Source organism: Mustelus asterias, chromosome 3 (assembly GCF_964213995.1).
Source record: "Mustelus asterias chromosome 3, sMusAst1.hap1.1, whole genome shotgun sequence".
Taxonomy (NCBI): Eukaryota; Metazoa; Chordata; class Chondrichthyes; order Carcharhiniformes; family Triakidae; genus Mustelus; species Mustelus asterias.
Genome location: NC_135803.1, coordinates 130,858,385 through 130,873,026, shown reverse-complemented (window position 1 = coordinate 130,873,026; position 14,642 = coordinate 130,858,385). Strand labels below are relative to the sequence as shown.

General features: G+C 39.8%; 1 protein-coding gene across 1 annotated transcript in view; it reads left to right on the top strand.

Annotated features, from left to right (window-relative positions):
* Positions 1 to 14,642, top strand: part of cacna1db (calcium channel, voltage-dependent, L type, alpha 1D subunit, b) — a 335,919-nt gene that overhangs the window by 250,048 nt on the left and 71,229 nt on the right. Inside the window, exon 35 of the mRNA XM_078209623.1 lies at positions 1,384 to 1,514. Coding sequence (XP_078065749.1) covers positions 1,384 to 1,514 — 131 coding nt within the window. The remainder of the gene's footprint in view (positions 1 to 1,383; positions 1,515 to 14,642) is intronic.

The following is a 14,642-nucleotide window of genomic DNA, read 5'->3' as shown; positions in this document are numbered from 1 at the left end:
CAACTTTTTCCTCCAAGAAAAATAGAAAGTCTTTAAACATAATTTGGTTTAGAAATGGTTTCTGCAATATTTACTTAATGTTTCGAGAATTCACTAATAGAGTTGTAAATCAATAAAAGACAGTATCCTTTGTAACTTGAGGGTGTGATGCATTATCAACCATTTATTTTCCAATTTTCTTTATTCACATCCCTCCATGTAAGTTATGGAGAAAGGTTCCCAATTGCTTATTCATAAGCAAGTGGAACAGTTCAAAAAATAACCAAGAATAACTTGAGTTATGGTCAGTTGGGTGATCTGTTTGTTTGGTACACTTAGCCTAACATCTGTTTGTGCCTTTCTGCCTTGCAATTTTAGTTCACATCAGTCATGAAGGTGAATAATACATATTGCATATTTGAAGATGTTTGATATACTTTAAACTTAGAAAGTAGAATGTATTTTCATTCTTAATTATACAACTTCATTCTTTATTGTTCTACTAAACAATGTGAACTGATAATATAGCATAATAAAAGATTTATAAAAGGTGATGTGTTAACTGAAAAAGATCTGGGTCTATAAGGTTTTCTATCCTTTGAAGAACAATGGAGTGGTAATTGCTTGTGGTTTGTTTTTGGGACCATAACCAGTGGCAACCCAAAGTGCCCAAGATCATGCCACAATTATTCCTTGGGTATAATTAACACAGTTTTGCATAGCTCAGGTAGCGTGCATATTTACATTGTTGAATGTTGAGCTATAGTCAGTAGCCTTTATCATTTGAGACACATATATGCAATTGAATGAGAAGACTGCTGAAAGTAATATCTGCAAAGAATTTTGAGGTTGGTACAAGGTTGGAATGTAGTGATTTTAAATTACTTTTTCAAAAATAATTTATGTCATTGAGAAGATTAGATGCTTTTTCAGGCAAGCAGCAGAGTTATTAATAGATTATTTTGTGATATTTGCTATTCATTTTAAATTTGTAAAACTGCAGAATAGCTGCAAATATGTTTACTGTATACTGCAAAAATACCTAACTACATTTAGAGATATAGTCAAGAAAATCTCATCAATCGGTGTATGTAATAAAGCAAAGGAGTGACACATTTTTCCATTTTACAGCACGTTGACACTTGGATAAGAAATATGATGTGTATTATTCACCTTTAATTATTCTCCTGATAAGCTATGTGCAAAGGATTATAGTAAATGTTTAATTCTTAAATTTAATTCCTTCAAATTTAATCTTTAAGGTATATTATTTGGGATAAACACACATTGTTATAAAGTTTAGAACATAGGTAACAGAAAACAGTCAAATTAGAAAGTTCCAGGATGATTAGAAAGAAGCTATTGTTCTGAAAAAGGAGGAATTTGTTTGGTCTATTCACATAGATGATGAGGTAACCGTGGGGAAGTTCTATGCCACCTTCCTGATACAGGACTACTTTAGGAAATTCAAGCGACGCAAGGAACAAGGCTTGGTAGGAAAGCAACCCAGAAAGAATACTACAGTTGCTCTACAGGTGAGATTAATTTGATAATTTGTATGTTTTTAAAAGTGCCTGTAAGGTGATTGTTTAAAGGACATACAAAATGCACACAGTTATAGCATTTGATTTTAATCATAAAGACCTTTAAATTATGCCATGTGATAGTAGTGCATGTACACCATGCAATCATCAAACATTTTCTCACTGCTGTTTGAACAAAAGATATAACCTATTTAAATATTTAAACATTTCTTCTGAAATTTCAGACATGTACATTAAGTTTTTACATGCTACTATACCACTGCATAATTTCAAGAATAAGTTTTATGTGAATGAGTTAATGTAATAAATTGCTGTATTATTGTTGGTGTAAAATGTGAAGTCTTTTGCACTATGCTGCATTATATGGAAAAGTAAAACCTACTGTGAGGGTCGGATTAGTGAGATGCATGTAGCCTTTTTGATTTTTCACTGCAGCTTTTATAAATGCTCATGGCTGATTCATCTTCATATGAAGACTATATTCACCTTTATAACGCATCACCAGCCATTATTTTGCATGCCCTACAAACTGAAATGAATTATCCTGCATTTGCAATAAATTGTAAAATAGCAAAATATAAAGCGATATAAAGCCAAAATATGAAAGTTAAGGGAATATGCATTTTGAATGGAATGTGCTTGCTTGCATTGTTGCTCCCTCGGTCAACTTTAACATAAATATCGATAATGTTCCATATCTAAGCTTGGAAACTTGAGTCGCCCTGGGTATTGCAAACCAAATAATTATTTAGCAATTTGTAATAACTTTGGTTGCATTATGAATCCAACACTGAATATTAAATTATATGGAAAATGATTAATGCATAAATGTTATTTATCACAAACAGGTTTATACGTATTTGTAAATAGCTGCCTTCCTTAGCTCTATATCCTGGGGATATATAAACCTAAAAATTATTGTTTGTGATGTCAGCATATGATATTTCTTTGCCTGCCATTTTAGCAGGTAGTGTAGCTTGTTCAGTTTAGAGGGTCAATGCCTGCATTAAAATAGCAAAGAAATATTGTGAGCTTGTTAAGCATTTATACACTAATATCACAAGCAGTAACTTTCAGACATAAACTTAGAGATAATTGCAGTTAGTCAATTCAGACAGTTAACTGATCAACCATAATTGTGCAATAACTCTCTGATATGATGGCTTGTTTTTTTCTGATACTTCAGTAACAGTTTTATGCTACCTTTCACAATCTTATTAAATTCTATCTGTTTTATATGGGCATTAATACAATCCAAATACATTGTTTGCATTCAGAGACTCTTTAGCAGAAGCTGTTAACAAAAAATCATTGTTTAAAGTGGAGATATATGAACAACCTTTTGGAGACATATGTGAGCTCATAAGTCGTGTTTAGCAGTATGGAACTTAAGGTACTACTTGTTCTTTGTCCCTGGATGTTTTTCAGTCTGTCACAAATCTTTGATCCAGTAAGCATTGCTGTAGCACAGTAAATATTTCAGTTAGCTGCTCATTTTTTGTTCCACAGCAGTCTAATGGATACAAAACAATCATTATATCTTGGTCTCAGCTACCTGGTGAACTGATAAATGTTCAGCTAGAAACAACTAGAAATGACAACTAGAAACTTAGCCTGACAAACCAAAGTTTATTTAGTGTAATATTAATACACCACTATGCAAAGGCTTGGATGCATATACCATTACATTTCAAAATCCACTGTAATATATAATTCTAAAACCTGCTCTAATGAATGTCATAGGAATAAAAGGTTATTCTAGTTTAAACTTGGTTAATTTGCAAAGGACCCTTGAAAACATGCACATGATTTTTTCTAATTCTTCTTTTAGTCATATAAAACAGAAAGGAATGACAATTAAACTAAAATGTATAAAATCCACCAACTGACCATATATTAGCGACCATTACGGACCACATTCAGGAAAGGAAGAGGAAAGAGCTGTAAGTACAGAAATATCAGAACATTTCAGACTTTAAATTAAAGGGAGAACAGGCAACCAAGCTAGACACGCCAAATGCAGTTTTTAATTACAAGTTAATACTTTACTTTAAAATATGACAATAACTAACACTGAACACTCAAATACCTAATCCCATGGAGCGTGGAAATGTTTCAGTAAAAACTATAAGGAGTTGAAATGAAACCTCGCTGCACCCATTTTGCAGGCACAAAGCTGATACAGTGAGGCTCAATTTTGAGAACCAAAATCATGCACCCAATGAATGCTTGCGAAATATTTAAACAAAATTAGTTTGTGCCATTTTTCAGACATAATTTTTGGCTGTCTAAAACAGGTGTCGGTTTCTTTATACATTGAAAAACATTGAAAACATTGTAAATATTGAAACTAAAAACAGGAGTAGGCCATTCAGCCCTTCGAGCCTGCTCCACCATTCTTTTTGATCATGGCTGATCATCAAATTCAATATCCTCCCCTTCCCCCCCCATATCTCTTGATCCCTTTAGCCCCTAGAGCTATATCTAATTTCTTCTTGAAATCACACAACACTTTGGCCTTAACTGCATTCTGTGGTAGTGAATTCCACACATTCTCCATCCTCTGGGTGAAGAAATTTCTCGTCACCTCAGTTCTAAAAGGATTATCCTCAAACTATGACTCCTAGTTCTGGACTTCCCCACCATTGGGAACATTCTTTCTGAATCTATCCTGTTTAACCCTGTTAGAATTTTATAAGTTTCTGAGATCCGCTCTCTTCTAAACTCCAGTGAATATGATCCTAACCGATTTAGTCAGTCCTCATATGACAGACCTGCCATCCCAGGAATCAGCCTGGTAAACCTTTGTTGTACTCCCTCTATAGCAAGGAGATCCTTCCTCCGATAAGGACACCAAAACTGCACACAATACTCCAGGTGTGGCCTCACCAATGCCCTATACAAATCCTCTCGCTATGTAGGCCAGCATACCATTTACCTTCTTTACTCCTGCTGTATTTGCATGCTTACTTTCAGCAACTGATACCAACTCTTTGCTTCCTATCTGCTAATCAGCTTTCTATCCATCTCAAGACATTACCTGCAATCCCATGTGCTTTAAATTTACATAGTAGTCTGTTACATGAGACCTTGTCAAAAGCCTTCTGAAAGTCTAAATAAACCACATCCACTGGTTCTCCTCAGTCAACTCCACTAATTACATCCTCAAAAAATTCCAACAGATTCATCAAGTATGATTTCCTTTTTCTAAATCCATGCTGACTTTGTCTGATTATACCACTGCCTTCCAAATGCCAAGCTATGAAATCCTTGATAATAGACTCAAGCAACTTCCCCGATGTTAGGCTCACTGGTTTATAGTTCCCTGATTTCTCTCTACCTCCCTTTTTGAATAGCGGGCTTACGTTAGCTACCCTCCAATCTGTAGGAACCAGTCCAGAGTCCAAAGAATTTTGGAAAATGACCATCAACGGATCTGTTATTTCCAGGGCCACTTCCTTAAGTATTCTGGGATAAAGATTATCAGGACAAGGAGATTTATCCACCTTCAATTCCATCAATTTCCCCAAAACCATTTCTCTACTAATGCTGATTTCCTTCAGCTCCTCACTAAAATATGTTTCCCTCACCACTTCTGGTACATTATTCATGTCTTGGCCCTGTCCCCTTCGGATTCTTCAGTAGCTTCCACGGCCTTAGCAACAGCTAGCACCTAAAGGTGAGTTATTTAAAAAGGAACAAAATCTTCTTGTGGAGTCAGGAGAACTCGGGATCTTCTTCCCTGATATGATAATCCTCTACTCCGTTTCCCTGTCTTATCCCCACGCTCCTTGATTAAAAATCTGTCTATTTCAGTCTTGAGCATACTTAACAACCCAGCCTCTACAGGCCTCTGCCGTAAAGAGTTCTATAGATTCACTGCTCTCTGTGTTAATTGGGCAACCCATTACTCTGAGATTATGCCCTCTGGCCCTCTGCTCTCCCACAAGGGGATACTACTGCTTTACCATTTAAGATTCAAATAAGGAGAATATTTTCTCTCAGAGGGTCTTCAGTTTGTGGAATACACTTCCCCAGAGAGCATTGTAGGCTGGGTCATTGAATATATTCAAGACTGAGTTGCATAGATTTTTGAACGGCAAGGGAGTCGAGGAGTATGGGGAGCAGATAGGAAAGTAGAGTTGAGGCCACAATCCGATTAACCATGATCTTAATGAATGGCAAAGCAGTCTCAAGGGGATAAATGACCCATGCCTGCTCTTAATTCTTATGTCCATCCAAGCTCCAGGCCCCTTTCAAACCTTCATGTCATCTCATGCCCACCATCCTTCCTCATGACCCCCTCATACTCCCATGTCATCTCCATAGCCAGTCACCCAATATCCACCACGGGCAGACCGAAGAACTCATAGAAGCCCTACAGTGCAGAAGGAGGCCACTTGGCCCATCGAGTCTGCATGGAACCCAATCCCTCCCAGTCCCTATCCCACTTGTCCAACCTGCTAGTCCCCCTGACACTAAGGGGCAATTTACTATGGCAAATCAACCTAATCTGCACATCTTTGTACTGTGGGAGGAAACCCCCACAAACACAGCGAGAATGTGCAAACTCCACACAGACAGTTACCCGAGGCCAGATTTGAACCCGGGTCCCTGGCGCCGTGAGGCAGCAGTGCTAACCACTGTGCCACCATGCTGCCCACTATGTGGAGATGAATGAAACTAACCTTTTAACAACCTAATTCAGCTCTCACTTCTACACACTTTATAGTGAAAAACTCCAATTCACGAAATCCAGTTGAAGTTTTTGCATCTCCTCATGTTGTTAATCTCGCTTAAAAACTAACTTCTATTCAGAGCTCGCATCAAAGACAGTTCATCTTTTAATAGCCTCTTTAAGCTGTCAATCAAACTATGAAGTTATAACACCTACTGAGATAGTTGTAGCTTTTAAAATTCAGTGAAGCATTCATAATAACAAAAATGCTCTGGGAGATGTCAACAAAGATAATAAAACTGCACAAACAGATGGTAATGTTTGATTTAAACCTACATCAGATGTCCACCAGAGCGACATTTTAACTCTCACTGAGAGCTTAAGTCTTTTTTTCTCATGTTTAAAGAATGGAGGATTTAAAAGGCTTACAATCATAGAGTTTTACAGCACAGAAAAAGGGCCGTCGTCATGACACCTAAACAGATCTTACCCGCCTTCAGGAATGTTTACATTAATTTCTTCAAATTGTGACTTCCTACTGTAGGTTAAGACCCATGAATCAGCCAAAATAAAGTCTCTTTGAACTTAGAAGTAAGTTCAAATGGCTCTGCTGAATTTGAGTTTCTTGCCTGTGCATGTCATTCTCTGCTCCTTTCCTGTATCATCAATAATTGGATCTGCCAAAAAGGGGGCAGGACTTCCTTTTCCAGGTCCAGATCATCATCCTTGAAGGTTTGTGGAATCTTCCCAACCCTGAAAATCCATTCCTAGATAGCCAAAATCTATCTTTGGTAAAACAGAATTATATGTGATTACTGATTATCAATTCGTTAAATTCTACTATTAATTTGCAATGTCATGGGGGTTTATTTGCATTCATAAAGTGTCTTTCACATCCTCAGAACATTCCAAATTATTTGGGGATGTATGGTTTTAGCCACCTGTGTGGATTCCATTCATTTTAACCTAGATAATAGTGTAAAAACAGCAGTGAGGAAAATTAAAATTAATAACAAAATATTAGCTGGGACTTCAATTAGCTGGGACACCTGGCTGCTGGATCAGTTTTGGGGATGGCAGCTGCTGTTAAGTGTTGAGGAAGGGGTTTCCATGCCTGATCCATTTCTCCCATGCCCTTCACTTTTTACCCTGAGCCACCATGTTGGCCTGAATTTGGTCCAGGCTGATGTGGGCTGCCTGCTTTGCTGACTAAAAATCTCAGTTGGTGTGGGACTGGAGCCTTAATAAAATTAATTATCCTGAATTGTATGCCTGCTGGGAAGCATGGACATCCATTCTGATCCTGAGCTGCCCTCATTGAAAGTGGCTCAGGATTGGGATGGTGGCACAAAATTACACAACTGCCCACCTCTGATCTTGGTCCTGACCTATTTAAAAATCCAGCCCATTCCTATCAGGGTGTTTGACTTGAAAAAACTATAGTCTTAATATCCATTATTTGAGGTGTCTTCTCTCCAGCTTTTTAAACTTTTAAGTGCAGACCACCATTGCTAACCATCCAGTCTGCAACCTTGAGGCTGCCTCCAGGCAGTTCAACCAGTCCCGTTACCTTGAAGGGCCTGCAGGCCGGCAGAAAAGTTTCAGTCAGCCTTTGATCATAGGCCTTTAACTATTGTTAATTGGTTCCGCACCACATGTGGGTGGGTAACTCTGCCAACGCTGATACTATCTCTGGGATAAAAACCAATGTAATTGAAAGTCATCTGAATTTTACATAAGTAAATCAATACACCACTTTACATTATACTCTGAAGTCTAATGTCTTTGTGGAACAAGTCAAAAAGAATAGGAAGTCAAGGATTATGGGGACAGACAAGAAAGTGGAACTGAGACCACTAATGGATCAGCCATGATCGTATTGAATGGCAGAGCAGGCTCAAAGATCTGAATGGCCGACTCCTGCTCCTAAGATCTTTTTTCCTAATACGATGCCTGTGAGACACAGTAAATGCAAATGTTCAGAATGAATTGAACTGCTAAGAACAAATTATACAAAGTGACAGAAGATGTTAACAGGATTCTGGTTGGTTTAGAGAACTAACACATTAGATTCCAAAAAGAACATGATAATCAAATGTTCACACACTATCTTCTAAAGATTCTAAATGAAGTAAATTCCAAGTAAGTGGAGTCAGTGAAAGGTGAGCAAAGCACAAAACTACCTTTAGCTTGGACATAATTGAGATTTTTACCCGAAGTTGCAACAAAATGTCTCGTATGACAATAATCATTGCACTGGTATTGTTGGGTTGTCTTCCTTAGATTGGGCTAAGGATCATTATTGGGAAAACTTTATTCTGCATCCAGCTTGTGATATACCTTCAGCGAACAACTCTGTAACTTGGTGTAAAGAGTGAGAAAGTGTTCCCTGCCTTGATGAGTACCTTAATTCACAACAATAACAATGGCGGTTACCAGCAAAGAAAGTAAAAATACACTTCATTTCTATTGCTACATGTAATTCAGGATATTTGAAGTTCACGCCCTAAAGATTCAGCTATGCAGTGCCCATTTTCATGTGCTAATTGGCCTACCATGTCCCAATATGGTAGACAGGAAGCACATGCACACATTTCTGACCAGAAGTATGCCACTGACATATTTCATAGTGAAGGTGGCTAGCACTCGGTGTGTACATTTGGACTATTTGAGTGAGGGAATAATATATTAAAGTTAGGGTCCTGGACTTTTTCAGGTACCTGTTTCCCATTTTCAAATGCACCAGCATTTCAGTAGCCACATGTTGAACTCATATAGCAAAAATGGCACTATCAGAAGGTTCCTCTAATGAGTACAGTATTGGGTTGTGGACAAGGCCTCAGGTTGCAGTCTTTTCTCATTAAAAAATATAAATCTGAAATTGTTCTGACCCTCCAAGATGACCCTGAATTCATAGGATGATTTGACCACTGTCCATGAGATGTGGTATTACTTGGTTTGGTCAAACTCTCTCTGGAGGTAAACGTCTCATTTGCCATTGTGATAGGGAAAGATGTGTTGATTGAAACTTCAAATTGAGGAACTCTCCACTGGGATATAATTATTTTATTCCTGTCTTTATCACAAAAAGTGCTTGGCATCATCTGTACTACCAAGGAAAGTGGAGATATAACACATGCCCATTGGGAATTGAGAAAATTAAGAGGGTGAATCACTGCAGTGTACTGTTCTTGTAGATTTCAGTAATCAGATCTATAATAGTATTGGGTGACGTCTCCTCACTGTTCTGTGATTAAGGATGTTGTATGATGCAAGGCCCAAAGGGTGACGAGAAAAAATGCTTTTTCTTTAGATCCACAGGTTTTATTCAGTACAGCTCAGAAGTTCACAAAGTGTATTTCTTAATACAGCTGATGATGAAGAATGTATTTCTAGACTATATGCTGGGACAGATATTGTACATGTAAAGTATGTCCACACTAATGTTAACGCCTATGCCTGTGTAATAATAAATACACTAAAAACTTGCTTTGTTTGGTGGTGTAAATTAAAATTGGGATATGTATTTTTATTCCCATTTGTGACAAAACAAATATGACAGCTTAACCCTGCTGCAAATTTAATAATATTTTTAAATAAGTTCCATCATGGCAAATGAAACTTAATATGGACATTTGTGAAATATTGCATGTGAAAATGCCTGAGATCTAGTAACATTAGTACAGTTAGCATTTAGCACAGCCACTTACTGCAGCAAGTAACAATGTTTGATTTGACTTGACTTGATTTGATTTGATTTATTATTGTCATATGTATTAATGTACAGTGAAAAGTATTGTTTCTTGCGCGCTATACAGACAAAGCATACCGTTCATAGAGAAGGAAACAAGAGGGTGCAGAATGTAGTGTTACAGCCATAATTAGGGTGGAGAGAGGAAAGAAGCTGTTCTTGAGTCAGTTGGTACGTGACCTCAGACTTTTATATATTTTTTCCGATGGAAGAAGGTGGAAGAGAGTATGTCCAGGGCGCGTGAGGTCCTTAATTATGCTGGCTGCTTTGCCGAGGCAGCGCAAGTGTAGACAGAGTCAATGGATGGGAGGCTGGTTTGCGTGATGGATTGGGCTACATTCACAACCTTTTGTAGTTTCTTGCAGTCTTGGGCAGAGCAGGAGCCATACCAAGCTGTGATACAACCAGAAAGAATGCTTTTTATGGTGCCTCTGTAAAAGTTGGTGAGAGCCGTAGCTGACATGCCAAATTTCCTTAGTCTTCTGAGAAAGTAGAGGTGTTGGTGGGCTTTTTTAACTGTAGTGTCGGCATGGGGGGGACCAGGACAGGTTGTTGATGATCTGGACACCTAAAACTTGAAAAACAATAAGCATAACAAACAGAATGTTAAACTATATAACCAAAATAATGGAGAACAAGCAGAGGGAAATTCATTCTTAAGCGGCACGGTAATTTGGCCTTGGCATCATGTGAGGTGATCTTCATCTGCTGGCTGTCTGTTTCTCACCTGAAAATACACAGCCATCAGTTGAGCAGGAGGAACCTGGGCTGCCTTTTTAACACCCTAGGCCTACCTGAGGAAATATTCCGGTGGGCCTGTAAATGGATGAGCAGCACACTTCCTAGACCTATTGAGAATAAGTGCTGGAGGAAGCCTTGGTGTGTTCAGGACCTACTCTGTCCTCAATTTGCTCTGTCAGCCAGTTAAGAGTGATAGCCAACTGATTTCCCATCTTCCTACAACCAGCTAGCTGCAGCAAGGTGCATGTTTATTTCTCATAGCTCACCAGTAGCATTTAAATGAGGACCAAGCCCAAAAGTAATACTGGTCGTCTGACACTGACTTTGGTTAGACAGATTTTTTTCAATGGGTGAATATTGTGGGGAGGGGAGTGAGCATTGTCGGGAAAGGAGTGGACATTGTTGGGAAGTGAATAAGCATTGTCAAGAGGGGCGTGAGCATTGTCGGGAAGGGAATGAGCATTGTCGGGAAGGGGGTGAGCATTGTTGGGAAGGGAGTGAGCATTGTCGGAAAGGGAGTGAACATTGTCGGGAAGTGAATAAACATTGTCAAGAGGGAGGTGAGCATGGTGGGGGGTGGGGGGGGGGGGGGAGGTGAGCATTGTCGGGAGGGGCAGGAGCATTGTCAGGGTGATGTGTGATAAGCATTGCTGGGGTTGATGAAGTGCCAGGAGATTTTTACACTCCAGCTGATTTAGTTTTAGCTGTACTCCTCGGCACATTTTCCATCTTCTTGGAAAAGGTGTCAATAAATCTTTGTGAAAACCAGGGTAAGTATAAGACTAACAGACCAAGTCTGTGTGGCTCTGGCAATCTGATTACTAGTACCACCATCCCTCCAACTGGCAATCGGCAATCTGAGCATTCCGCATACGTGTGTGCATGCTGGGATTTCTTCAGGGTCCTGAGGTGGATCAGCCACTTAAGTTTAGTCACCCATGTTGGAAGAGTCAGGCCCTTGTCTTTTTTATTTCCATTCCAAAATGTATTATTTGATATTTTTTCATGTCAAGTTCTATCTGCTGCTTTCCCCATTTTAGCCATCTCTCCAGGGGGTCCACTGATCTTAAGTCAAAATCACAGGTGGTCAATAGAAACTCCACAGAAATTCAGAGCTGTGGGGTGAATCTTGAGTTCGGAAATTGGGCATGCTGCCCCCCACGCTTATGTAAAATCCAACGTGATGATGTCAGGTCACCAACCCGACATCGTCATGCTGGTCTCCAGTAATACAGAAGCTGAGTGGGCGCTGAAATTGGCAGCCTGCTTGCCATTTTTAAAAAAAACAATTACCAAGCTATTGAGCTTGTTAATAGCCCATCATCCACAATTTTGCGTGTAGGATTTTTTAGACATCAGACCTAAAAGAGTTTGGGAGTCTCATATGCTCGCCAAATTATGGCAGCGCAAGGACAGCAGACAAGATGGAACCATAATTACATACAGCTCTGGTGAAACCACATTTGGAATATTGCAAGCAATTTTGGGCCCTATATCTAAGGAGGGATGTGCTGGCCTTGGAGAGAGACCAGAGGAGGTTCACAAGAATGATCCCAGGGAATGAAAAGCTTGACGTATGAAGAATGTTTGAGACTCTGGGTCTGTACTCAATGGCGTTTTGAAGGATGAGGGGGGTGATCTTATTGAAACGTTCAGAATACTGAAAGACCTGGATAGACTGGACGTGGGGAAGATGTTTCCTCTAAGAAGAGAGAATAGGATCCGAGGGCACAGTCTCAGAGTAAAGGGTTGATCCTTTAGAACCGAGGTGAGGAGGAATTTCTTCAGTCAGCGGGTGGTGATTTAATGGAATTCATTGCCACAGAATGCTGTGGAGGCCTGGTCATTGAGTGTATATATAAGACAGAGATAGATAGGTTCTTGATTGGTAAGGGGAACAAAGGTTACGGAGAAAAGGTGGGAGAATGGAGTCAAGAATCAGCCATGATTGAGTGGCGGAGCAGACTCGATAGGCCAAATGACCTAATTTTGCTCCTATATCTCATCTTATGATCCTCGATTCAATGGGAAATACTGAACAGCATATTAGTTGTAGGGCCAGGCATTGCTTGGAATGAGGTACCAATCTCATCATGCTCCTATATTGGACAACCTACATACTGAATAGAATACACATCAGGCTGTGGACTGTGCTTGTCATTCATAATCAATATATCAAAAAAAACCTGTAGCTCTACCACATCTAGTTGGGAATGGTAGTGGACAATCAGGCAACTAACAGGATGAAGTGGCTCCATGAATAGGTCCATCCTTAATTATAGTGGACTCCAGCACATGATTACAAGAGACACAGCAGGAAGATGGCCATGTTTATTGGAGGCATATCATTCTAACCCCAAGGTGTCACTGTAGGAATTCTTCAGGGACAAAACTCTGCTTAACATCTTCATGTGCCTCATTTCCCTCCATTAAAATAACAGGATGGCACAGTGGTACAATGGTTAGTACTGCTGCCTCTCAGTACAGGGACCCGAGTTCAATTCCGGTTTTGGATGACTGTGTGGAGTTTGCAAATTCTCCCTGTTTCTGCATGGGATTCTTCCAGGTGCTCTGGTTTCCTCCCTCAGTACAAAGATGTGCGGGTTAGGTTAATTGGCCAAGCTAAATTGCCCCTTAGTGTCTGGGGATTAGCAGGGTAAATATGTGGGGTTATGAGAATAGGGCCTGGGTGGGATTGTTGTCAGTGCACGCTCAATGGGCCGAATGGCCTCCTTCTGCACTGTAGGGATTCTATGAACAGTAGTAAGGGTATTTGCTGCTGATTTTACTTCGCTCAGCACCATGCATGAGCCTCCAACAATGAAGCAACCCATATAAAGCAGGATCTTGATAATATTTAGACTCGTACTAGGAAGTAGCATTCATATCATCTGAGTTCCAGTTAATAGCTAGTTCGAAAAGAACATCCCAAACATCACATGCAGAGGTTACCCTTTACCAGAAGCATTACTGAACCAGCCAGTGGTTGACACACAGTGATCACAGAACAGAATACATCATAATCAGAGTACAGAAGTTGTGAAAGTGGGAAATCTATGCACAAGGGCAGAGTTGTTACTTTTTGCATCCAATACTTCTGGTTCATGTAAACTTGAGGCAGTAAGTTTTTTAAAAAATGTCCAGTGTTTTAGTGCTTAGCCAGAGGCAATGTATCGAAAAATAATAGAACACTTCCAACAAACTAAAAAAATAGCTACAAATATATGGAGACCAAAATATGGCAGAACAGGTTGTGTGTCTGGGCCACAGAATGGGAAGTTTGTGGACAGTGAGACTATCCAAAGTGAATATAGTTGCAGTGGATATCTTGAATCTTTCACAGTCAAGATTTGAGCTAGCATTTGCATTGTGATAGTTCAACACACATACGAAGGGGAGGGATGTCTGGACAGTTGGCTCTGAACTTTAGCCACATGCCAAAGAGCTGGGTTGGTGTGACTGATAATATTGTGTAATATTGTATAAGGAAGGTATGATAGAGAGTGAGAATTTGCAGAAGCTGACTCTATTAAACAGGTACAATGTACTCTTTAACCTATGATGATAAAAGTAGAATCATAAAACCCGAGAATGCAGAAGGAGGCCTTTGGCCCATCGAGTCTGCACTGACCACAATCCCACCCAGACCCTATCCCCATAACCCCATGCATTTACCATAGCTAGTCCCCCTGACACTCAGGGGCAATTTAGCATGGCCAATCCACCTAACCCGCACATCTTTGGACTGTGGGAGGAAACTGGAGCACCTGGAGGAAACCCACGCAGGCACAGGGAGAAAGTGCAAACTTCACAGACAGTGACCCAAGCCAAGAATTGAACCTGGGTCCCTGTACTGTGAGGCAGCAGTGCCAACCACTGTGCTGCCATGCTGCCCTTGCAGAAGGACAGCTAGAATGTGGACCATGGGATCTTGGAGCAGGAGTCTGCT